At 49.5% G+C, this 25,986-nt stretch overlaps 1 protein-coding gene across 4 annotated transcripts; it reads left to right on the forward strand.

Annotated features, from left to right (window-relative positions):
- The first annotated feature begins 989 nt into the window (after positions 1-989).
- ebf2 (EBF transcription factor 2) lies at positions 990-25,986 on the forward strand. 4 transcript variants are annotated; one of them, XM_086173529.1, is made up of 16 exons: positions 990-1,245; positions 2,614-2,770; positions 4,445-4,508; positions 5,645-5,700; positions 5,808-5,881; positions 7,213-7,281; positions 21,513-21,594; positions 23,032-23,173; positions 24,011-24,141; positions 24,307-24,433; positions 24,540-24,628; positions 24,708-24,773; positions 24,885-25,059; positions 25,166-25,348; positions 25,436-25,606; positions 25,802-25,986. In XM_086173529.1, exons 1-16 carry the CDS (start codon positions 1,112-1,114, stop codon positions 25,828-25,830), a joined length of 1,749 nt encoding a protein of 582 aa, XP_086029655.1. In that variant the 5' UTR covers positions 990-1,111; the 3' UTR covers positions 25,831-25,986. The 4 variants fall into 4 exon arrangements, with proteins under 4 accessions (XP_086029655.1, XP_086029656.1, XP_086029653.1 ...); XM_086173530.1 differs by having other exon boundaries at positions 4,451-4,508; XM_086173527.1 differs by lacking the exon at positions 25,802-25,986 and having other exon boundaries at positions 25,436-25,776.

The raw sequence follows: 25,986 nt of genomic DNA on the forward strand, positions 1-25,986 counted from the left end.
GGAGGAAACGGTCGCTTTCGCGATGAGGCGTTCAAATACCAAGTTCAGAAATCCGTTAAAGTAGATTTCCGGCCCAGAACCGAACCTGGATCTGGTTCTGGATCGAACCTTCACACGGGTCGATGAACTCCCGGCGTGCACCCCTTCTTCCACTCAAAACCATCCTTGCAGGGGTCAGAGGTCATTCCGGACCCGGATTCTGACGTCATCTTTGGGGCCCCCCGCGGGCCTCACACACACATAAATGCATTTTTTTAATATACCTTTTTTTTTTTTACATTTATTTTGCTGCTCCCTCTGCTGTTTTTCTTTGCTTTGTTGAGTTCGATCCAGATGAGCCGGTCCTCGGGTGACCCCGCCCCGGTGCGACGTCCGGTACCGTCGCGCCGGATGTTTTGGATCTGGCTGAAGTCCAAATAACGGATGCACTTTACACCAATGAGAGCATCCATCCACCCACCCACACACACACACACACACACACACACATACATATATATACCCACCATCACCCACCACCCACCCACACACACCCACATATGGCAGGGAGGCCCCTCCTCCTCCTCGTCCACGCAGCATCCCCGCAGCCCCTCATTCACGCGTGCAGACCGCGGCGCGCTGCTGCGAGCTTCCCGGCGCACCGGATCGAACACTTTGATCGGATCCGTCCTGGAGACAAAGGAAACAGACACACACACCTGCATATCACACACACACACACCCAAACACACACACGCATATATATATATTTCCAAATATATATATATGTACACATTTCCGGAGGACACACACTCTTTCTGAGCTGCAGAAGTTGGGTGCACCGAGGCAGGTGTGTGTGTGTGTATATGTGTGTGTGTGTGCGCGCTCTGCGCTTGGACACTCGCAATCAATGATGGGATGTATTTCTTCTAATCTGTCGCGCCCCTGAGGAGAGAAGTTTGCGTGGATTGGTCGCGACACAGCCGGTTGACGTTGTTGTTGTTGTTTTTTTTTTTTTGCGGATCTTCTCCTCCGCCTCGTCCCGCGTCCTCACTTACTTCTCCCGAAGTTTCCCACGAAGACAAGAAAAAAAAAAGGGCAAAGTGAAAAAGCCTTTCCGGACTGGGTTTAAATGTTCGGAATCCAGGAGCATCTGATCCGAGAAGTGAACGGATTAAAAGAGCGCGGCGTGGGAGACGAGATGGACCCGGTCCGGTCGTGGGTGCGCAACGTCGGGGTCGTGGACGCCAATGTCGCGGCGCAAAGGTAAAAGTCCCCGCGGCTCGTTTCACACATCACACTTCACACCTCCCACGGCCGATAATCTGACCCATAATCCCGGATAACCGGTTTGGCGGTGGCCCGTGGATTCCGCGTCCACGGTGAGCGTTTCACGCCTTTTCTGAGAAAATAACTACGAACTACTTGTTGCGAAATGAGACTCGTCTTCAAAAGTCAAACCACTTGAAAGTGATCCAATGTTGTAATGAGACAATTATTACAACGTTATTGTCATAAAGAAATGTATTTCTCTTATCACGAATAAGACAGTTCCCTCTCGACTGGCGCATTTTAAACTTCCAGACAAGCCAAGGATTTATTTCCTCACTTTAATTCTTTCATTTCCTTTATTTTTTTTTCCTGTTCTTTCCGCAGAAATGAACCCGAACTACGTCGAACCGTTTAGTCAGTAAATCCGGATCGATTATCGGGATAAAGGGAGGAAAAACAAAATGAACAGAATTTCAATTCCATCAGAACTCTTCGCGAAAACCGAATTAAATCAAATGCGTAATTAGTTGTGAGTGTGCTTGATCTAATAGTAATAATAATAACGTTGTAATAACATACGGTCATTCGATTGGGTTTGTTTATTCTCGATGGAATCCACGAAAATCCAGGAAATATCGAACTTAAACAGCTCGTGAGAAAAACTTAGTGAGCTCCTGTCTATTTGTGAATATTATTATTATTTTGATTGACTCTACATAAACACCTGATGGGGTTTTTTTATTCACTCAATTAGTTACAATTTAATTACACAGTTGTATGCTGTATTATTAAAGTATTAAAAAAAAAAAAAAAACAATATTCATGAGGACCAGAAGTTGAATCAAACTTACAGATGAAATGAGACAACAAAAATCAGACTAAAATGTTAATTTTCTTGTTGTTCTTTGTGAAAAGCCTCTGAATTTTATGGACATAAACTATATGAGCATATACATATTTATATATATGTATAAATATGATAATACAATGAATGTTGACTTTATTTCATTTTTCCAGTGTAGAATGTGGGGGGAAATTCGAGGCCTCCACAAATGGAAGATGGAGAAGAATAATAATATAGGTCTAAAAATCACACAGAAATGAATAATGGCCTTTTTAAAAAAAATGATGTCCTATATTTCAGGTGCATATTATTAGGTTTAACCCCCTTTTCAAAAAAAAAAAAAAATCTTTTTTTTTTTTTTTTTTTTGGAGGAAACATCTCCAGACTGGATCATGTGGGTCATGAAAAAGCTGTTTTGCCCGAAAACAGCGGCAACAGCAGAAACCCTTTGAGACCCCAGAAACCCGTTGCTGTGATTCCCGAATCCTCAGCGTGTCTCCCTGTTGTGTCCCCCCTAGCGGCGTGGCTCTGTCGAGGGCTCACTTCGAGAAGCAGCCGCCCTCCAACCTCCGAAAGTCCAACTTCTTCCACTTCGTCCTGGCGCTGTACGACAGACACGGGCAGCCCGTGGAGGTGGAGAGGACGGCGTTCGTCGACTTTGTGGAGCACGACAAGGTGTGCGATTCAACGGGCTTTTCCCTTTTCAATCTAAATTTGCACCGAATTATCGTGCAATTTTTTTTTTTTTAATTCGTCGCTATTTTACAGCCACATAATGCAATTATGGTGCGTGAGTAACACGCAACTACGAGGCAGGTACCGAGCTTGGTCTTCCTCATCTGCAGCAAAGCCAAGCGTATCGAACAGCTGACGGCTACGTGTTTACACGAGCTCTCCCCCTCGATGTGCTCATTGATGGTGTGGGATTGAAAAAGAATATCTAATGACTAATTAGCAGCTCGCCTCATTAGGAGGACATCACCAGTTTTTTTTTTTTTTTTTTTTTCCGTTAATGCAAATTATGCATACTTCTGTTAAGTTATACAGTGAGCTGATCATCAAAGTGTCTTTCCCCTTCGTGCCTTCTTCCCCGTACACTGCTGCGGGTGGGGTTGGGGCGAGGGGGGGGGGGGACGAATTCCTCAGGTTGGACAAGTCCAAAATAAAGACGGGCGCAGTCGAGGCTGAGAAACAGATTTAGAAAGAGGCCGAGACGGAGCCTGAGAGAGCTCGGAGAAGGGAGCCTTATGCCCGGCGCTGACAGACGGGTTTGCCTTGTGGCGAGGATAGCATGACTCTCCTCTGTGAGAGAGACACAAGAGGACGGCGTCCCTGTCAGCTGAAGTTCAAACACAGGTTTACTGTGAGTGCCGGGGAGGCGGGCGGGGGGCCGAGGGGGCAGGCCGGGTGGCAGAGCTAATGCCAGGGTTGAAAGCTGTCAGTGTGTTCCGGTGACTTCATTTTCTGCATGGTTAACCTGGCATCTGTTTTTTTTTTTTTTTTTTTTTTTTTTTTTTTTCCGCTATGCAATTACGCGGCGGCAGAGTGATGGCATGGCGAAATAACCGTCCCTCTGAGTATATTTACCAACCTCCCGAGCAAGGCATCAATCTGCACTCTTGATATCGCGTTTTGAGCCTCCCCACTTTGCAGCCTACCTCCGTGCATTCTTAATTTCCCCACTTCTTTCCTCCGTGCAACTGTCTCCTTCTTCGCCCCCCCCCACCAATCCTCCCCGTTTGCTCTCCTCCCCGCTCCCGTCTCTGTGATGCCTCCTGGGTTATTGGACCAGAGAGCATTCCTTTGAGACCACTTAGAAAGACCAGTAGAGGTAGAAGAAGAGGAAGAAAGGGGGGAACGTGAGACAGAGCGCGAGGGAAGGGAGAAGAAGCGCCGGAGAGCTTGGGGGAAGTAGGGATGGTAGAAAGGAAGTTTTTCTGTCAAGGTCGACTGCTGCTCAGTCTCACACACAGTACTTTCCGCTCGCTGACACACAAAAACACACACATGTTCTTAAACCGCTCGCACCACCTTCCTGCGGAGGAGCGCCCCTTCATGTGATCCTCCGGTTTTAGCGGTTCTTATTAGACAGAATGCTCGGGCCTATGCAAAGAACACCCGGCCCAAGGTTAAGCGCTCGGCTTACCGGCACAACGCGGGGCCCCGCATGGACTTTTGAGTCAATGGCGCTCTGATCCAGGGAAGGGCAAACCCCTGGAGTTGGGAGACTCAGTGAGCTTAGCGCCGCGCCGGGGTGGGATGCTCGCAGAGCATTAAGCGCTTACCCTCCCTCCCCTCCGGCGTACTTAACTGCATGCTCTGTGTTTGTCTTCGTCCTCACTGTCCAAGGAGCAGACGGGAGAAAAGACCAACAACGGCACGCACTACAAGCTCCAGCTCCTCTACAGCAACGGTGAGTCGGAGCGGCCGCCGGCTCGAGAGCCGACCCCCCCCTTGACCGATGGCGACGATGATGGCGAAACCCTGCGGAACTCCGGAGATGATGCGCACCTCCCGCTCGGTCGTCTTCTCGCCGTGTTCATAAATTACCACTCACTTATCGCCCTATCACTTGCTTTGCAAAATCGCTACTTGTAAACGGCACTCCCGGGCCCTCGTGGCAGGGAAATGAGGAGCAGACCCCCCCCCCCCCCCCCCGCTTCCACCACCCCACTCCACCATCACCACCTTTCCTACCCCCCCACCCTCCCACCGAGTTTCCACATGAGATCCTGGGGGTGGGGAGGTGGTGTCGGCGGGTGGGGGGGGGGGTACAGAGAAAAAATTTTTTGGTTCCCATGAGCCAAGGCTGCCCCAGCGCTGCCGTGGCAGTGGCACCCATGGGAGGGAAGATAAAAGACATCTTCCGGAGAAACCGAAACAACACACACACAGACACACACACACTTTCTCTACATACACCAATGGAAATTCCTTTAGACCCCCCTCCTCCTCGTCCCCCAAGTGATATCAAAGGCGTCTCTATTGAGACCGTGATGAGATGGGTACAATTTAAAAAGCAATACTCTCCGAAGTCCCGGTAAAAAATAAAAAAAAAATCCCCGAATAACACCCCCCTCCATCTCAAGAAACGACTAATTTCACCCCGGTGTGATTTACGGTGGGATATTTGAAGCATCCAGATGTTCAGGTGTTTTGGATCTACCTGTTGGCGTGTTTCTGTTGTCTCTTTTTCCAAACGCCGGCCTTGGGAGTTGTCAGAAAACGCACGTGAGAATGTGAAAAAGTGGCAACAACGGGGTTGTAAATTCCTGCCTGGAAGCAGGATATGTCTAATAATCCTTGAAAAAAAAAAATCAAATATCAAATAATTCCCTCTGAAACCATCACGGGAAGAAAAAAAAAGAAATATTGGCTCTGTGTTATTTTTACCCCCCTCCCATGTTTCCTGGATTTGCTTCAATTTTTTTTTTTCTCAGACATTATCACCATTTTAGCCGATTAAGATCGATTAAAAATAAAAGCTCAATTTAAAAATATCTGATCCTTAACAAAACGTGCCTCCCGTCTCTGCTCTTCTGTGTGTAGGCGTTCGCACGGAGCAGGATCTGTACGCCAGACTCATCGACTCCGTCACCAAACAGGTCGGTGACCGAAGATTCGATCGGATGTTATTTTACATTCACGGTTATTTTTGGTGAGCGATGGCATGAAACACGTTTTCTTTTTGTTTTTCCCCGTATTCGCTCAGCCCATATCCTACGAGGGACAAAACAAGAACCCGGAGATGTGCAGAGTTCTGCTGACACACGAGGTCATGTGTAGGTAAGTGTTACGCACAATGACTACATTCACAGACTCAAGCCGTAGCTGCCAAATTTGGCCCCGTGAGAACGCGTAACAGCAGAAACGGTCTTATTGGATTTCTCGGTGTGCTCCAAATGTAAATCCTAACTGCGCTTTTATGGGGTGACAGAAAGTCGAGAACGTCCAAAAGCGTTCGGAGATGGTTTCGCCCAATTCTCTAATCAATCCCGGCGACCCCGTTCATCTCGGTCGCTCCGCTTTCAACCGATCGGCTCTATATGTGATTATTTCGGGGGGTGGGGGGGTGGGGGCTTTCGTGTTACCGGACGAACCTTCCCGTCATCGTCCGCGCTCCGGTCCCGGAGCTCGCTCAGGCCGTCCGAAGACGAGAGTCCGGTCGTTATTCAACACCGCTGTAAGTCCGGATATTCCATTCAGCCGTGTCGGCTTACATGGACCAAGTGAAGGAATGAAGACGAGCGTTCGCGCACTAATTCCTAAATGATCGTACGGCTTCCGCACAATGTATCCTGAAGGGTGGGCGAACGCGGGGTTTTGCGGATTAGGACGAAAGAGAGAGCGGCCTGCGAGCGGGGAAATGACCTGAGACCCGAGGGCAGCAGCGGGAAGGTCTGGGGGGCCGGGACGCGGGGGAGAGGGGCCGAGATAGAGTGGGCTTCGCCATTGTGTAGCCAGCAGATGCCCGAATGTGACTCACAGCTGGCTAATAACAGAGCCGAGGAGGCAGAGGGCAAGCGTCACAGCTGGGGAGTGAGGCCGTCTGACAGGGGGGCGGAGGGGGGCAGGGTAGGGCCAAGCTGGGACACGAGAGGGGTGAGGCGAGGTGTAGGGGTGGCAGATGGTTAGGGGTGGGGGCACTTTTGTTATGCAGCGAAGGGGACTTTTGGGGGGGGGGGGGGGTGAGGGGATGGCCAGCAGGCTCCTTGGACAGGACTGCTGACGAATGGTAGGGTTTTGTGGGCCGGTGTGTGTGTGTGTGTGTGTGTGCGTCGTGTGCACTGAGGCTCTGTGGGAGTTGAATTTGATTTTGAAATCAATGTGACAGATTGCCTGGCTGGCTTTTCACTTCTGAATGGTCTCTCACTGTTTGTAGGGTGTGTTGTTGTACCTTTTCTTCCTCTTTCATTCTTTTGTCTCCTCTTCCCCTCCCCTCTCATGCCTCCTTTGTGTGCGCTCCTGGATTTTGGCCGACCGCAGAGCAGAGGAGTCTGTTCCTGTGGATGTAGAAGGCCCAGACACGCATGAATGTGTATATTTATTTATTTATTATTTATTTATTTGAACGCACTGACTCTTGTTTTCCCACCCCCCCCACCCCCCTCCCTCAGCCGCTGCTGCGAGAAGAAAAGTTGCGGAAACCGAAACGAGACACCCTCCGACCCGGTCATCATTGACAGGTAATGAGATCGAAATACGTCCCACGCGGTGTCTGTCACGCCCAAACTGATGCTTTTCTATAAGGGAGGTTTTCAATGACGGCCTTAAATGCTGGACGCCCCGGAAACCAGCATTTAAAAAACAAAATCAGTCGCAAATCAAAGTACTGGTACTTGTTCTTGTTTCGATCAAAAGCGACGCCATTTGTTCTCTCGTTAAAACGATGAAAAGAAACAACAGAAATGATCCGCTTCTTCAAGGGCCTCTTGGAAATATGTTTTTTTTTCTTCTGTTTTTGGGCTACAATCTTTAAATGAGTCTGATCTGAGTTGGCTTTGACGGGATTCGAGCTCAGAAGTCACGATCCCGGGGGCTGCTGGAAAAGATTTAATTTCGTGACTTGACGACTGTCTTTGGGCGATCCAGGGTGAGGTTTACTCGGGCGTTGTAGCTCTCGAATCAAAATAAATAAATGACAAGCGCAACATGGAAAAAGTCAGAGCATTGGCCGAAATCTGAATTGAAAACAATGCTTCGGACCGTCGAATCAAGTTGAACACGCGTTGTAACTTTGGCTCCGTTGCTGCAACAGACGTTTATCTCATGCAGCCTCCTGTAAACATATTAGGGTTGTAACCTTATTTTTACGTATGCAATTACGTTACGTTTTTGGTGTCGCAGAAACAACAGGCGGGTTAAAGGTATGTGAGTTTACACTCAGCACCGTCACCCAAAGGAAGACTGGAAATAGAAAAACCAATTTAGTATCAAACCCACTAGCACTGATGGATAAAATGAGTGACAAATATAGTGAAGTCATAAAAGAGAATTACTGATAAAGTACATGTCTTGACCATAGAGTCCAATATGAGATAACGGTGTGAAGTCGGTCCTTTCGAAGAACGGTAGCTTTGACGGAGTATCGGCCGCAGGGTAAACTTAGATACGTGTGTTCTTTGCCGTCTTGGCGTCTCTAGGATTTCTTTCTGTTAGTTCAATAACTGCATTTACAAGATGACCTGGGACCACCAGAGGAGTACGCGTACTTATATGAGAAGCATGTGTGTCTCTCATACCAACCCGGCAGTCTTGACGTAGTCGGATGCTCAACAACGACAGCCAGTTATCTGTCTGGGAGGCGGATGACCGCGCCGTAATCGGCGTGTGTGAGGGTCTTCACGTTTCGGGGATTTCGTGGGGGGGGTTTCGCACTGTCTCCCTGGCATTAACCGGCGTGATAAATGCTTATGAGACCGCCGCGTGTGAGATGGTTTCTCTGTGATGTCACAACGCAACTTTCATCGCCTCTCCCTCCCGCAGTCTCTTCTTTCCCCCTCTCTTTCTCTCTCTTTCTCCCCGACTTTCAGAACAATTGTCTGTCTAGAAAACAGCTCGCTTCATATACGTCAAGGACCCTTTTCTCTCCCCTTCTCAGTTCAAGCTGGCTGGCTGTTGACAGTGAGTCTCAGAGGATTTCTGCTGGAGATAGTTTTCATATAACGGAAAAATTGGACTGTTGTCTTTTGAATTTTCCCAGAATGCCTCGGATCGGCTGCTTTTCTCATTTAACCGTGGCACATTATTCTTCCCCGATAACATGTCTCCGCCTCGTTCGTGCCCCCTCAGCCGCCGCCGCCACAGCTCGACCTGTGTTTGTAAGTTGCGATATCGAAGTGTTTTGAGGGGGTCCGATTCGTTCGTCGGCTCATGCGCGGCTGCAAGGGTCGATTTAAATGGAATCATTGACCTACTGTACTCTCTAATCACACCGGGCATATCCCGTCCTTACGGGGGCTTCTCCCTCTCGATTGCTCCGCGAAATCCCCTCCTCGGGGAGCGGCTTATTAGCAGCCAGTTAATTTGCGATAAGCTCGTAGAATTTTTTTTTTTTTTTTTTTTTTTTTTGTGGCCCCCCGTGCCCTTTTATTTCACCTAGCGCGCACTCTTCGTCATCTCGCCGCATGTATCGAGTCCATAAAACAGCAAAGAAGCAAACAAATAAACGAACGTACGCTTACGATGCACCCGCGCGTGCAAACGGATTTGCTCCGAGCGTGCGTTCCGTCAAATCCGCGCGAGGTTATTCATTTGCGCGAACGAATGTTTGTGTGATTTTCAATGTGTCTCTGTGACCCCCCGCTCTGACCTCCGCCCCGCCGCCCCGCACACGGCTCTTTAAATTATTCATGTATTTTTTTTTTTTTTTTTGCAGCTTCCATGCATTTGTGCCTGGATGTTTCACTGAGAGACACTCTGTTTCCGCGGCTCTGCTAATCAGCCTCCTGTGCCTGGCCCCAACACCTGTTCTCCAATTAGCATGCGGCGCGCCAGGGCCCTCTCAATCCGATTGGCCGGCCGCGGCGCTCCGGCTCTTTTCTCCTTTCGCTTCACTCCGCTTTCTCGCCTCCTTTTCCGACTCCCCCCGGCCCCGAATCTTTACTTCTCGTCGTCTACTGTGGTCCTGCCGCTCCTCATCGCCGAATTAACGGCTTTCCCTTCTTTTTTTTTTTGCCTCGACTCACCGTTTCCCCAACCCCGCCGCCCATAATTAGGCGGTGTCATTAGGTAACCTATCCGAGCACAAGGTAGTTTGCAATTCCCCAAACGGCCGAACCCCCCCCTTTTCTAATCTGCTTTCCATATTGTTTCAGTTTTAGCTCCCCCCTTATCCCTCTTCTGCCGCACCCCCGCCGCCCTTTCTCTCTAATCCCGACTTGAGTGAAAGGAGAGGGGAGAACACAGCTGATGTGAAAGCGGGGGCGAAGGGACCGAGGGCGGAGGGAGCGAGGGACGATGGGGGGCAAGGGCGGCCGTTGACAAAGAGATCACTCAAGTTGCCTTTGGGAGGGAAAGCTATCTAATGCCCCGCTGCCTGCTGTGTCTAATAGTTTTACAATTGTCTCATCTTAACACGGCTGATCTGTCGGGCCCACCGAACCCGATGTGACTCCTCCGTTCGGAGCACGTCTCCGACTAATAGACCCAGCCGGCTCACCGATTGGTAAGATGACTGATCAATAGGCGGATAGATTAACCGATTCCTCATGGCTCATCACCATAAATCATTGCTAATTCTTCTCTCCCGATTATGTTGTGTATGTACTATGCTTTTAGAGAAACCCGTACGTTTGAGTCTCTCCTATCGAGCCCGGAGAAGCGCTGCAATTTTTCACGTTTTTTTAATCAAATAAAGTGAAGGCCTTTCAGCGACAGGAAAGCCTCGCGCTACTCCTTTTATAAATTTGGATTTTCGACACGACTGAATCCTAGCTGTTCTCGGCATTAACCCTCGCGGATCTGTTAATGGCGGCATTATTACCACACTGACCTCTGACAAACTATATTGGTTCTGGGCCAGAGCTGCCCCCGTCTTTATGAGCGAACTGCAGCTTTACGACGGAGACAAGCAGATGTCAGCTTCGGTATTAGTAAGAGTGGGCTGTGCGGTTTGGATTGAGAGGGGGTCAGCTTTCAGTGGGAGGGGGGAGGGGGGCGCCTTTATATTAGGCAAAGGAGCAGGGATCAATATTTGGTCATAAGGAGTGTGTGGAGGGATCCATGGCCTGGCAGTAGCCTTGTGGAGTGGAGGTTGGGAAAGAGGGGTTGGTGATCAATGGCCGGCACTATCTCACTAATTGATCGTGTTTCTAAGAGTGGTCTTTTTTAACAAGCTGGCACTCAGAGAAAAAAAAAAAGAATAATCAATAGGAATTTTCCAATCTCGTCAATATTTCGCCCCCTCACGACTCCCCCTTGAATCAGGATGAGCTCTCAAAGACTCCCCCCGGCATATTGGGGTTTTTTTTGGAAATCAAAACTGAAAAGCAAAAATTGTCTGAAATGCGTGTTTTTATGGGACTCTTAAGGGTCTCGGGCCGCTTTCAGGGATCATCATTTAACCGTCGGACCGATCATTACGCGTCCGAGGCCGTGGCGCGACTCTTAATCTCAGAACGTGAGTTGTATTGATCCGTTAGTATTCTTGTACAGGTTTGTTTTCAAGCCGTTGGGGCGATCTTTTTCGTTTCGATCGATATCCAGCGGATAGCGCTGGTTTAAGCTTCTTCATACGTTTCCCTCGTTTTATTTTGATGCATTCCGTGATCAGTTATTGATTCAGTGCCTTTTTTTCTTAAACACAAAAAGGTAGCTGAGGGTTTTGATTCATCTCTCCGCTCTTTGCTCCACGACAGATTAATCGCTCTGGCAAGGAGGTATGCAGATATCAATTAATTTTGGGTGTAAGTGTCGCGCCTTGGCCGCCGCGGTGCTGCTGACCATCTGTTTTCATGTCAGTTCGTCCACCTGCTGGTGCCGGGCCGGAGTCGAACCAATTTAAAAAACAAACTATGTACGATGCGGAGGGCAGCCGGCCTCTGTGTATTTTAGAGTATCGCTTTCCGCCGCCGTCAAGCGGTTTTATCCCGGATCGCGCGTCTGCGGGGGAGAACACGGCCTTCTTAATGGGCGACTTTTTGGCCAAAAAGAAAATACAAGCTGCAAGTCTTTGGGAAAGAACATTAAAATATCAGCCAAAGAATAAATGTAGCAACATTTTTGGACCGTGTCAGGGGTCAAATTCCTCCCCTTTCCCAGATGCATACTCAAGTACCAAAACGCCCTGTTAGGTCATCATACATGCACATGAGAGTTTTATGTGTGAGACAACAGTGTCATTGTCGGAGATTGTTTCTCATACACCAAGCATACGATTCTCTGTTGATACTGGCTTGTAGTACCTGCGCGAAATTTTCAATCGCATTTTTCCCGATGCGTATTCCGGCCCGGAGGTGACATGTGGAGGGGCCACATAGGTGACGCAGAATCTGCAGATTTTCATGTTAAAGTCAAGAATCACATGTATTCCAGTGAGCGGATATGAGTTTATAATGACCTGGGAAAACATATGTCGTCTTGTTGTGTTGTGTTTGGGGGTTTAAAAATAGAATCTGTTTTCATGAGCATGTTGAAGGCTATTTTTTTTCTTATCGCCAGAGCCCAGGCTTGCGGAAAGACTTATCGATGAGGCTGAGAAAGTTCTGTGTGGGCTGAACTCGCAGACCCGCCTCCGATCCAAATTGCAGCTGCTGCCGCTGCTGCCGCTGCTTCTGCTGCCTGCCGGTCACATGGACGGACCGGCAGAGTTCACACGATAAATGAAATTGGCTGGACGCCTTCGCGATAGACGATCCCGTGTGTCAGAATCTTTTGCCGTGTTAAAACAGATAGCGGTGTTAAACTTCCACCTCATGTACGCTGGAACTCTCACTGAGTCTGCGCTTCATTCACACCACCTCTTTTTTTCATCTATTTTTATGGCGCTAACATCTATTTTTACTGAATTCACTGTGTGCATTCTTTGTCTGTTTAAATTTTTCCACGTGTCTCTAGCTGAGAGTCCCTGCAAAATGTTGTTACGCTTGCATAATAGCTATAAAAACTCTTGAGTCTTGCCAATATCGAGTTTATTAAACATACATAGCCACGAATACGGGCAGCAGAAACAAGAAAAATGAATGGAAGAGCCTGTATTCACGTGGTTTGAAAAAACTAAACGATTCTAGGAATTATAAGGACACAGTAATGCGTTACAGATTTGTTTTATACGGACCACATGTAGTTTTTGAGGGTTACTGACGGGTGCATTTGATGATCATCGCGCCAGGAAGGATAATTTCTCGTCGAGTCGTCGGACTAAATAACGCGATCGCGCCGACGTTATCTCGTGCGCGTTACTCCCGTTTCTGTCACACACGCGTGCACACAGCGAGAACAAGTCAGCCGCTAAGTCAGGTCCCTCCAGTCTTCTGTCACAGGTCCCTCTCTGGTGGGCTGATACCGGACAGTCCCTCCAGACGCCCTGTCAGGAAGCTCCTCAGGCAGGGGGGGGTAAAGCAGCCCGGCGACAAGGCCCCGGGGCCGCACGCCGCCGAGTGGCGCGCAAGCTTCGACCACTGAGCAGCTGGCACGGGACCACGGGGGGATGGATCTCCCCTGGGGGGCAGAGCGAGAAGAGGAATGACACGAGGATAGACAGAGAGAGACGGCACGCCGTCTAGAATTTCAAATTCTGACAGGTACCGAAGATTCAAACTCAAAAGTTAGATCGGTGGGAAAGCTCGGCGAGGGAAAGCCCCGTCTGCTCGGTCGCGGGTTACGAGCCGCGTTCGCGTTCCGTCACCTTTGCTCCGCTTTTCGGCCGGCGTCGGCTGTCGCGTCTTGAACCCTGACACGAGAAGTAGGCCCAGTTTGTTTTTCTTTCAGAGCCGGCGACGGGGCGGTAGGGAAACCGAGAGCGGCGGAGAGATGTTTTGACAGGAAATGGGAATGGACTACCAATTGGCTAATGTGGAGAAACAGCGGGGGGCGGAGAAGGGGGATGCGGGGGTGGTGGCGGTATTAGAAGTTTTGAGTTGCAGCTCAATAGTGCTGTGAAAGGCCCGGCGCTCCCGGAGAAGCCGGGGCACACCCTCTCATTTGTTTGGCCACTAATAGGGTTCACCTTTGCTTGAGGAGCGCTGAGATTAAGTGCAGCCACTCAGAGGATCAGAAGAGGCCAGATTAGCATGATTTAGAGGGCATTTCTGAAACACGTGACCGTGTACGTGTGTGTGTGTGTGTGTGTGTGTGTGTGTGTGTGTGTGTGGGGTTTGAATTGCATGTGCTTGACTTTCCTTTCCCCCGTGTTTATCTTTGATCGTAATTAATAAAGGTCTCTAAATGTGACAGTTTGTTTTGTAAAGTAACGCGACAGTCTAATTAGGATATTGTTTCTGGGACTCAAAAGGCCTGTTAGCTTCATAGCGGTGGACAAAAGGGCCGTTTTCTTTGGCTGGATGCTGCTGATGAGTGTGTGTATGGGGGTATAAGAGCGAGAAAGCGAGAGAGCGTTCTCTTCAGTAAAGGTCTCAGACTCTGTTAATGACTTCTCAATGGCCCCTGGTGATGTGCCACCTTGTTTGTTTATCTTATTTATTTGGAATCTGGACACACTTAATCTCCCAGGAGTTTGATTTCACAGCAGACATTCCCTGGGTTTCTACCACAAATGCCTTACGCTAATATTATTAAACTCCATTGTGTGCCGCTCCTCTTAAAATGAGTGGAAGCTTTAAAAAGAGGAGTTAAAGAGTCGAAATCGTGCCTGGGATTTTCGTCTTTCCCCTTACAAACAGAATTTAATAATCACATTGTCACTGCACTTTCAGCGTAATGGTGTGTGTCTATGGTCGTGTGCGTGTGTGTGTGTGTGTGTGAGAGTAATAGTCTTGATGAATCTGTCAGGGCTGAGGGCAGGGGGTGATGTGACTGCTGACAGGCTCCCAGCAGGCCTGCTGAGAACCCCAAAAGTTGGTGTACCCTCCCTGCAGCTGCACCTCCTCCACCGCCACCGCCCAGCTCCCGCTCGTCCGCTGCACACATTTGCTGTGTATTAGCCACGGACTGTAAATTGCGGCGCCTTGGACCTCTGAGTAATTCCACTCCCGTCTCTTGGACCCCCCCCCCCCCAAACCCCTTTTTTTTCTAAAGCACCATTATCCAGTTCACCTTTCCCTCCTCGAGCTTCCTTTCGGTTTGATCTGTCCCCCCCCCCCTCCACCCCTCTCTCTTCCCTGTCTGTCATTTTCCCGCTGGCTCCTAGACTCCCTCAACCTTGTCAGATTTCTCTCCCCTGTCTGTCTTTCTTTTTGCTTCTGTTATACTTCTCCTCCGCCGCTCCTCCATTGTGTCACGCTACACAGCCTTCCCTCCCTTGCACATCTCCGCCGCTCCCCCTTTACTTTCGTACAAGCGGGTCCCTGTTGTCTAGACTTCATAGGTTTCTCAGCTGTGCGTCCTCCTTCCTCTCCTTCCTCTCCCTCCTTGCCACCCCCCACCCCCTCCTCCTTCTCTCTTTCTGGAAACAGATGTTGTTTGTCAGATCTTATCATTACTGGCTAATTAAGAATACATCTCTTCTTCTGTTGTTGCTCCTCTTCCCTCTCGCCGTCACCCGTCCCGGGATCTTTCTTCTTGTCGGAGGAGCGTCCGGGTCAATCTTTGATTTACACGTGTCGGCGGCGAATCCGATTAGTGGCCGATCGACCGCGGGGGTTATCGAGAAAGCGTGATTAGCGGCGGTGTATTTCAGATGACCTTCTGCTACGTTAGAATATATTCAGCCCGGAGAGGGTGCTCCGTGTCACCGTTTGACAGTTATGAGAGTATATTTTGAATCTTTGTCCCCCAGGACGCACCGAGCATTGTGGGAGAGGTCAGGCCACTGATGGGACTTCTATTCCCTGTCCTGGTTGTGAATTCATGTTCTTCAGATTCTGAATATCTTTCCATATCCATCTATTTGGCAAGCCGACCGCCGTCCCATGTGGCCAAACTTTGTATGCAATCTACAGTTTGGGCTGAGCCAAGGAGACTTAAACATGAATTCGCTTCAAATTATTTAAATGCGCGTTTAGACGCCACCTCGAGGTTTTGGGGGAACCTCGTTGAAACACCTGAGGACCTCTGTTTTTTTTTTTTTTTTTTGTTTTTCCTTGGCCTCCGCTTTTCCTCCTCGCAACCCCGCTCCTCTTCTCGGCTCCGCCTGAAGGTTTTACGGCACCGCGAAGCTCCATAAATCTACGCTCGTGGTTTTAAATGTTTGGCTTTGTCACAGTTCTCAAATTTAGAGGTGGGATGAAACCGGGTCCGGAGGTTGCAGGGGTGAAGCCAGCCTCGGGGACGACGGGGGGAAAGAGGCCAGAGGGGCATCGGCGCTCCGGTGAGCCCTGCTGTTTTTGAGATTTAACCTGGAATCACTCGGTGGCCTGGCTTTCTTTTCTTTTTTCCGCCGTTTAAACTCTTCAACCGCAGCCGTGTTTGATCTCTTTTCTCGTTGAGGCTGATTAGCACGGTGAGAATTGTTTGGGATCGCAAGTCTAGATAGGTCAACCGGAATGCATCTGGAGATGTAAAAATGCAAAGATTATTTTTTTTAGTTGCTTCATTTCTCGCAGCGGGACAAACACAAGGAGCGTTTACTATCACGTAAACGTCCTTTTTTTTTTTTCGGGATTTACATGGTTTTCCTCACCGTCGCCTAGATCCAGATCGGATCCCGGCCTGCGACGGCATCTCCTCGAGCCGGAAACAGAGCCGCGGCTTCCATCGCAGCCTCGGCCATCGATGCGTGAACGCGCGCGAGCGATCTGAACATTTTCCGTCTCTGACAAGTAAAAGCGGTTCCTCTGATTCAGGCAAAAGATGTAGTTGTACAGTTATCACACAAGAGAACCTTTGCCAAACGATTCAACAATACAAAGTCATTTCAGAATAACTAATTCTACTTCTCTGGACAAATGTTCTTCAACAGCTGAGACCTCCAGGCTCAAAGTTTTTCTGGAAAAAAGTCTGAATTTTAGCCGAGTCCCAAAAACCGCTATGAGGGGGCGGTTCAACGACCACGACTCGATGAGTTTGACGGATGCGACCGTTGCCAGTGTGCCGAGTCAGCCGGGATGACGTTGTCGTTCGACGGGTCATCTCCAGATTGAAGCGGAGATCGGTAACGTCCTCGTGGGTGTTTGACGACGACAAGAGATTTTTGATGTCGCTGATCGGGGACAAGACGCCGATCGTCCTGAAAGCTCGTGAGTCGGTTCGGCGGCGTGACATTATCAGGCGGGAGACAAGCGAAGCTGACACCAGAGATATCCTTGTATGTTTTAGAAGGGGACGCTCTGGGGGGGATTGTTGGGGGGGGGGGAGGGGGGGGGACTGGAGGGCTGGTGTGAAAGGTCCTGTGGAGGTATGCGACAGAGGGGTATCAGTTCGTGGAGGGTTTTCTGTGCCCCATTAGCAATGTCAAAGGTCATGTGCCCCGGGTGTTAACCCTGGCGACCAGTCTAGCTCCCAGTCTGCCAGGGGACCTGGGTCCGGGGGTATTTATTACCTCCCCCTCCCTGTCTCCCCCAAACACAGCTCTCCCAATGGAGGAAAACAAAACATCTCTATCCCTCCCCTCCTCAGCTTTCCACGGTCCTCGGTACATTTACTAATTGGGTTCATATCCATACACCGATGCATAATGACCTATCTGTGGATTCGTGCCGTCGCCCTGAAACTTTCTTAGGTCAACACTGGTTTTTATCCAAATTCTAGCCCACGGGTAAAAACGTCGGAGTGCTTGTAACCTATTAGCAGATGTGTGTGTGTGTGTGTGTGTGTGTGTGTGTTTTTTTTTTTTAAATCGGTTGCTTTTGACTTTTAGCCGTTTGTTTTTAAAGCGAGAGGTTTCTTTATTCGCACAATGCTTGCGCGGCCGCGTGCTTACATGATGTTCGGTGTGTTTTGGTACGCAATCGCATGCGCTTGTGTTTCTGTGTGTGTCTGTGTGTGTTTGTGTGTGTGTGTGTGTGTGTGTGTTACATTTGCATGCAAATGCGCGTGGATCTTGGCCTGGCTTATGAGTTAGTGCTCTCAGTGTCTGAGTGTGGCAGAGGAAGGCCCTCACCATGTCAGTATGTTTTAATGCTTCACATCTGGTTTCCTAATTTTCCTCCCTCCCTTCTGCTTCCCTCCGCCACGATGTCAGGACACTGTTTTGTTTTTTCTGGGTGGTGCGGAGGGGACGGGGTTGATGTCAGATGAGTGATGGCCATGAATACAGGATGTCAAACCGCTCCTTCTCTCTGTCTTCGACCGTCCTTTTCAATTTGTCCTCAATTATCTTGTTTAGCTTTTTGTTTTTTGTTTTTCAAATGTCTGCAACTACAACATGACCAGGATGAAGCAGACCAGCTTCATGACCGTCTTGCCTGAACTCTTTTTTTTTTTCCTTCTGGTCAACAAGCTAAATCAAAACACCGACGCCCGGCCTCCAGAAACAAGGAGAGGGGAGAAGGCTCGGTAACTTGAACTCACGTTAAAACCTCTTGCATCAGATGCTTCGAGAGCCGCCGCACCAGTAAACCGGAGTTTACAACGCGAGTGTGATGTGTTTTATGTCTATGTGAAAAGGCAGTTCATGTCAACAAAGATTAGCGCTGATGAATGCCTATGAACATTTTTGTTAGAGGTCCCGGCCTGCTTAGGTGCTCCCTTCATGATTGAGGCCATATGTACGGCACGGCGTGTAACACTTGTATCCGACAGATGCCCCTGAGTATAATATAAAAGTGAGTCCATTTTTTGGATTTTTTTGGACTTGCGGTTCGATGGCTCGAGCAAGGTGTCGCCGCTCTTGTGCTCTCGGTAGAGCCGGACGGCCCGCGTTCAGTGTCGGGAACTCCACCAGATGCAGACAAAGGAACTGGAGGCCTTGAAAAAGATGCGGAAGTGAAGACGGAGAGGAAAAAAAAGAGACACCCCATGGTGTGAGAGTGGAGAATGATCCCAAGGTTTTTTTTTTTTTACAATTCAGCCTTTGTTTGGAATGCGTTCCCTGTTTTAAGTGATGTCCAAACCGGGAGTCTGTTGTCAACGCAGTGAGCTTTGTGCAATACATTCAATACATTTTTTGATATTTGCATCAAAACCAGACGACAACAAACACAAAGGGCCGGTTCTGATCACGTTTCGGAGCAAACCTCGCTCTTTGAACGGGCTGCTTTTAGTCGCCTATTGTTTCAGGTTTACTTATAGTATATCTCATAGTTCCATTTGCATTATGTGATTGTGAATCAAACACAGTTTTTGCACGTATTCTTCACGGACCGTGATATTCTGGAAATACGCGGGCAAAAACGTGTTTGATGTAAACACACAAGGGCGAGAGAAGTTCTTTGAAAGTGGCCATTCTCTGCAATTTCTCCCTGACATGAAGATCACCTCCGATTCTTTACATGTTCTCCTCGCCTCCCTGTGGACGGGGTGGTGTGTGGGTGTATTACATTACCAAAACAAAAACAAACAACGGCAATATTAAACTTTTGCAACCACAATAGAGGAGGGGATAAAAAAAACAGAGGGTCCTCGACTTCTTATTAATTATGCAAGATTAGTCTAATTATAATTCAGCAAATGAATGTGTGGCAGAAGGTGCGAGGCGACCGGGCTGGGAGATTTGCATGTTAAGTGGGCAGGGGGAAGCGGCTAATGCATGCTAATATATGCGTCAATGTCTCGCTTTAATTTCAGCATTTGCAGCTGTGTGCGTCCGAACTGGGGGGGGGGGGGGGGGGGGGGGGGGGGGGGGTGAAAAGTTGACTCAATGGGTTTTTGGGGAGGTGGGGGGCAAAGGTGGGGGTGTCAATGTATTAGAGTGTGCATGCGTGCGTGCATGTGAATGCATACGCCTGTGTGTGTGTACGCGAGGCATCTGGTGTCATGCAAACAAGGAATGATGAGAAGTCTACAAACAAGGTCAAGAGCCCAAAGAAAGTGTCCAAACCCGGAGATGGATGTAAGTAGCCAATCAGAGTGAGGGAGAGGGAGAGTATCAGCCAGTCAGATAAGCAAGGACTGCTGGTTCGATGAACTTCCAGACAAAAGTATGGCCCTGAAGAGCCGCTTCTGCATAGATTTCCAAAAGGAGCCTTAAGACAAGAATCATGGCGGCGCAGAAGGCACACAGTATAAAACCCTAAAAGGAAGCAATAAAACGGAGAGAACACGGATTATGGAACACATAATGGACAAGACACAGAGTTTGCAGTGCGTTTCCTTCGACCGAGGTGATTTAAGATGACGTTAAACTTACTTTGCCATAATATCCAGCAGGCAGCAATGAAGAGGAATGATGAAGTCTGTCACCGATGACCAACTGAAGACGAGAGGCAGGAGAGAGTCGCAGATGTGCGCTCTTGCATGTTTCCATCCTAAACAGAGATCTTGCACAGCGCCGAGGCTTGAGGTTGGAGGTCTAAACTCCGAATGATAAATTATAATCGCTCTCTGCCAACAACAATATTGATTGTCCCCCGATGTAATAGCTCAAATCAGGATATATTGGACACACTGTTGGAACCGAGATCTCCATGCCGGCCAGGTCCAGTTCACCAGGGAGGAAGTTGGAGAGAATGATTGAGGAATTGCGAGTAAATGCTGACAGAATGAGGGAGAGATTAGTATTTGATGGGAAGGTTCGAGGCTGCGAGGCCAATACGAGTTCCTCTCCAAACAACCCGCTCTCCATTAGGATGACTTATATTTACAAAGCACAGTGTGGGTGGGATTGGATATACCCATGTAGCACAAAGTCCCTGCCTCCACTGCAGCATTTCGCCGGCAGTGTTGTTGTTGTTTGCTTAATAAGAACATTAACGGACGTGGTTTTAATACGCGTGAGACGGCGGTGTTGTCGGGGCGGCGAGGTTGACGTGGCGCTTTTGTATTCCCCTTCAATAGGAGCAAACTTTTAAACTTCAATTTATTTTTATCGAGTTTCATCTCGCGTCATCCGTCTAATTCGCATCGGCCCCGGATCTCCGCGGCGTCTCCCGCACCTGCGATTCCTCCACACTTCGCCTCGCCAAGTCTCGCTATATTTCACCGATGGAATGCGTTCTTGTTGTTGCCTCCTCTTTCCCATCGCTGTCTTCCCCTTCTAGCATGGGGACTTTGGGATTGCGGCAGAGCTGTGTTGCCATGGCAGCAGGCTATGTTGCCGAACTGCGTACACCTGGGATTTGGAGTCTCTCTCAGTAGTCCTCCTCGCTCCTATTTATTCCACCTTTCTCTTAGGTTTTCTGGCGTGCAGCGGAGGCTATCGTCGCTCCCCTCTCCTTCTTTATCTCTTACAACGCATGTGTTCAATTCATGTCCGTACCGGCGCCTCCATCACCATCTCCATCTTGCTGCCTCCTCGTTTCGCTCCCCGCATAGCTGCATCTACTTCGTTTCCCTCCCCGTTCCCAAGTGGGGGTTCAAATACGGCATTGTGGGATACCGCGGTCCCCCGAGTCCCCGGGCGTACATCACTGTCTGTAGTTTACTTTGAAACACATCAGAGGTTTCCTCCGGACCCGCGCTTCAAATTCTCATCCCTTGATTTAAAGAGTAATTGCACTGACTTTAATAATAGAGTAAAAATGCCGAGATGGATGTTGCCGGCGTAATGAAATAGACGGGCGTGCACAGCAGCCGCACGCGCCACGTCCAACAGATCATCGGCGAACATTAATGAACCCCCCCCCCCCCCCCCCCCCCCCCCCCACGTTTGAATGCCGGCGTGTTTCAGGGGTGGCATGAAAAATAATAAACACGCCTCTTTTTATGTGATTTCTTTAGTTGCCGATGTAAAAAACATGTGTCCTCGTGTTCACCTTTGTAGGTTCTTCTTGAAGTTTTTCCTGAAATGTAACCAGAATTGTCTGAAGACGGCGGGAAACCCCAGGGACATGAGGAGATTTCAGGTATGACTATGGGGGCAAGAGTGTGGAGGGGGGGAAGGGGGGGGGGTGACAGCAAGCATATGAGCAGACAAAGAAAATGCAATAACACGTGAAAGTAAACGCAAAGGAAAAAATATCACGTCTCGAGATCCGACGAAAGCCGTAATTCTGCAAGAACGGCAACTATCACACCCAGCCGTTAGAGCCAGTGGCTCATCAGTGGCTCCCCCGACGTGATCTGAATGGATTTTATGCAACGATTCACATTACTCCAGTATTTTTCAGTGATCATCTTAATTTTCTAAAGGCACGCTGGAGAGAATTTACAACCTGAAACTGAGAGATGGAAAGACAAAGGCAAGGAGTTAGATATGTGGGAGGCGCGGCGGTGGGGTGCAGGAAATAGGTTGAGGTGTTTCAGGAAGTTGTCAAGGATTGAGTGATTGGCTCCAGATGGAGAAGGTCACACTCCATGACCCAGGAAGTGGTCACAAGGGACAGTCCCGCCTCACTTCCACCGCCGTCTTTCAGCACCAGCAGCCGCTGTCTGGCATTCTCTTTCTCCCCGCTAAGCCTGTCCCTTTTTTTTTTCCTCCTTCGCGCTCTCCCCGTCATCCGCCTTGTTTGCTTTAACTCCTTGGATGTGACACATGCTGAGAAGTTATGAGCGCGCGAGCCCTCCAAGACTCCCATCCTACGGTCAAAAGGTGATCGGACCTGGACAGGAGTCGGGGGCTTGATCGATAATTTACAGTTATTTTCTTAAGTCCGCCTTCCGTCTCGCCACCCGCAGCAGATGTGCTGCTCTCTCCCCTCCATCCAACTTTGCTACATCCCAATGCGAAAATACCGCCACGAAATACGCAAGGTTCACCATTCGATTAAAAAACAGCTCTCCGGGCCGGGCCGCCTTTACGCGGGCGAGCGGGCTCTCGAAGCCACGTTCTCACGTTGAGGAATAGGATCGCATCAACGCTCAGAAATAACTACGAGCATCCTCTCATTAATTATGTGCGTGTCATCCACGCACGGCAGATGTGGGAAGGAACACACACAGGCTGCGGCCAGATCAAATTAGGACCTCTATATATCACCCGCTACTTTAACGGCCAGCAAAATTGGGAGATTTGGTCCATATGTTTGGTGTCATTGAAGGATCAGGAGGAGCCTGCTGCAAGCTCTATGAATCAAAAAGTTGGGTGTGAGGCAGAGGAGAGGCCATATGGAGACCTAATGGAGAAGCGCAGGGGTGTCATCAGCAGAATTCAGACACATTGTGAAAGTCCCGGCCATGTCACATCACCTCTTGAGAAATATTACCATCGCCCGTACGGCGAAAACAAATCGGCGCGCTGGGATTTCGCTCTCGTAACCGGAGCTCAGCAGCTCACAGCGTGCGGTCCGTGTTGTGCGCACACACTCATGTATCTTTGTCTTGGCTTTATTTCCCTCCCACAGGTGGTCCTGTCCAGCACCGTGAGTGTAGACGGCCATGTCCTCGCCGTGTCCGACAACATGTTTGTCCACAACAACTCGAAACACGGCCGCAGGGCTCGTAGACTGGAGCCGGGCGAAACCGTCGAGAATACGATGGAATATGGTGAGTCGCTGCCACGGGACCTTCGCGACTCCACGTGACATCTCGTATCCACGAAGCGTAGTCTTTGGCACGGGAAAATATGAAGAGGCGGGTTCCTCTGTGTTTTATCCAGGACGCGTCACATAAAACATAATCTGTGATACTCCCAAGATCATTGAACAATACAATTAATTCATTAAAGGGATGAATACAGAGGTCATTTGGAAATGCATCCATAATCTTTAATCATGAAAAGTAGCATGTTATTTCAAGAAAGAACGTAATATTTAACATTTCCGCAGTTAAACGTCAGATTAGACCAACAAGCAGTCATCGGCGATCGAGCGTGATAAAGAGCAATTATAGGATCCGTGATGCTACTCTGAGCTGAACATTATTCAAAACTTTTCACACGATCTGGAGTGAATTTTCAAGGATGTTGTATCTCTTTAAATCCTCAAGTTTCAAAAAGTCATTGTGACCCAACGTGGGTATTTTTTAATTGCGCGGACAACGGCGACGGATTAGCCCCCGAACGATGCTTGTCACCCAACGTCGGCCACATGATCTGTTTTTTATCTGACAATTAAAAGTACGCGAGTGCGTAAATCTGAAGGAAACGGCAAATTGTCTGTGTATGTGATTTTAACGTATTGAGAGGCTGTTTTAGACTCCAACTCCTATGCGGCGTCTTCAAACACCATCAGCGTTTTACTTGAGAGACGCCTGTAGAGTTGAACGCAGTAGATCCAAAGTTAAAATGCATTTTGAGCGGATAAGTGTGCGGATAAGTGTGAAGTTGAAAGTTGTAAATGTACCTCCACTTCCACGATACCCGAATACGTCCGTCTTTTGCAGCAACACCGTGTATAAAAGCCATCAGCCCCAGCGAGGGCTGGACCACCGGCGGGGCCATGGTCATAGTCATCGGGGAGAACTTCTTCGACGGGCTGCAGGTGGTTTTCGGCAGCATGCTGGTGTGGAGCGAAGTAAGAATTGCCTCCAAAACATCTGAAAATTGATGAGAATTGACCCCGCGCTGCACGGACACATGCATGGATCCACATCGACTGATCGTTCCTCCGTCCCGAGCTGTAATATCTCAAAAGAACGGAGGTCCGTGATCTGAATGGTATCTGTGCTGTCCGCCTCAGCTCATCACGCCGCACGCCATCCGTGTCCAGACCCCGCCTCGTCACATCCCCGGAGTTGTTGAGGTCACACTGTCTTACAAGTCCAAACAATTCTGCAAGGGGGCTCCCGGACGTTTCATCTACACAGGTGGGGGGGGGGGGCTTTACCGCCGGCTTGGTCTTGAAAGTGAAGTAGTTGCTGAAACTGCAACTCACACGGTTGTTCGATGTGTGTTCCCGCTCCTGCGCATCAGCCCTGAACGAACCAACCATAGACTACGGTTTCCAGCGTCTTCAGAAGGTCATTCCGCGGCATCCCGGTGACCCGGAGAAACTGGCAAAGGTGAGACACCGAGATGAAATACCTCGCAGGAGACGATCTGTAACGCGATTTACAATGCGATGTCGTCCGTGCCTTGCAGGAGATCCTGCTGAAGAGAGCGGCGGATCTGGTGGAGGCCCTTTACGGCAATCCACATAGCAATCAGGTGAGCGCCGACGAGACGGATGCACGATGGCGCCCCCCCCCAACCTCTCTCTCTCAGGAGCAAAAACTTAAGCGTGATATAGCAAGAGATTAATAGCTGCATCCGCCGTAGGACATGTTGCTGAAACGTGCCGCTGACATCGCCGAGGCTCTCTACAGCGTTCCCCGTCCTCACAGTCAGCTGCAGGCCCTGCCCAGCTCGCCGGCTCACGGCAGCGTCATGGGCCTGGGCTCGTATCCCTCTCAGCTGGGCGTCAGCATCGGCGAGCCGGGGCAGAGCAGCCAAGGTGAGCCGAGCGAGCTGGAAATGCGCTCCGTTTCTCCTTTTTTTTTTTCGCACTAATGAGGCCGATACGTGATCCGACGCTTGTTTTTCTCTCCCCGCCGCTCCAGGTTATATCCGAAACTCCAGCAGCTTGTCTCCAAGGGGTTACCCCTCGGCTTCTACTCCTCAGCAGTCGAGCTACGGGGGCAGCGGTGGGATGACCGGGGGCTACGGGACCGTTCCCATGACCAGTTTAGGAGTTCCCGGTTCTCCAGGTTTCAGCAGTGCCTCCCCCACAAGCTCTCCCTACAGTACGTAAAGGTTTAACACGACATGGAGCCCGCGTAGCCGTAATTGGACTTTTGACTGATTCTTCTGCTCTCTCTCCTCCTCCGCAGTAATGCCCTCTAGTCCTACCATACCGGGAAGCTCCAGCTCTTCGTCATCTCTTTTGCCTTTCTCCTCTTTCCCGTCTGCTGCTAAACAGAAGAGTGCTTTTGCTCCCGTCCTCAGGCCCCAGGGCTCCCCCTCCCCGGCCTGCCCCGCCTCGGGGGGGAACAGCTTCAGAGGTAGCCATCCAACTCACTATTTGACCCCGCTCTCTGAACTTACGAATGCCGTCTAACCCCTTCTACTAACTACGAAAACGCTTAGACTGAACAGGACAGAAAAAAACAAACCCACAACCATTGCTGGATGACAGTACATTAATGCAAGAACTCGATGATTAGAATTATAGATTTTGCATATTTCTTTCTCTCCAGCAATGACGAGCCTGGTTCCCCCGATGTAGCAAAGCACCCGCCCCAATCTACCCCAGACCACTGCTTCACTTAGCCCCTCTTTTGGCACTAAGAGGGCAGGGAGAATGGAAACTTGACCAATGGTTAACTTTGCTCCCTGCGCCTACCCAGCCATTTCTTAGTCCTCTCTCATCCAGCTGGATGAG

The sequence above is a fragment of the Fistularia commersonii genome, chromosome 26 (genome assembly GCF_037954325.1).
Source record: "Fistularia commersonii isolate RoL2024-O1a breed Wild chromosome 26, RoL_Fcom_v1.0, whole genome shotgun sequence".
Classification (NCBI taxonomy): domain Eukaryota; kingdom Metazoa; phylum Chordata; class Actinopteri; order Syngnathiformes; family Fistulariidae; genus Fistularia; species Fistularia commersonii.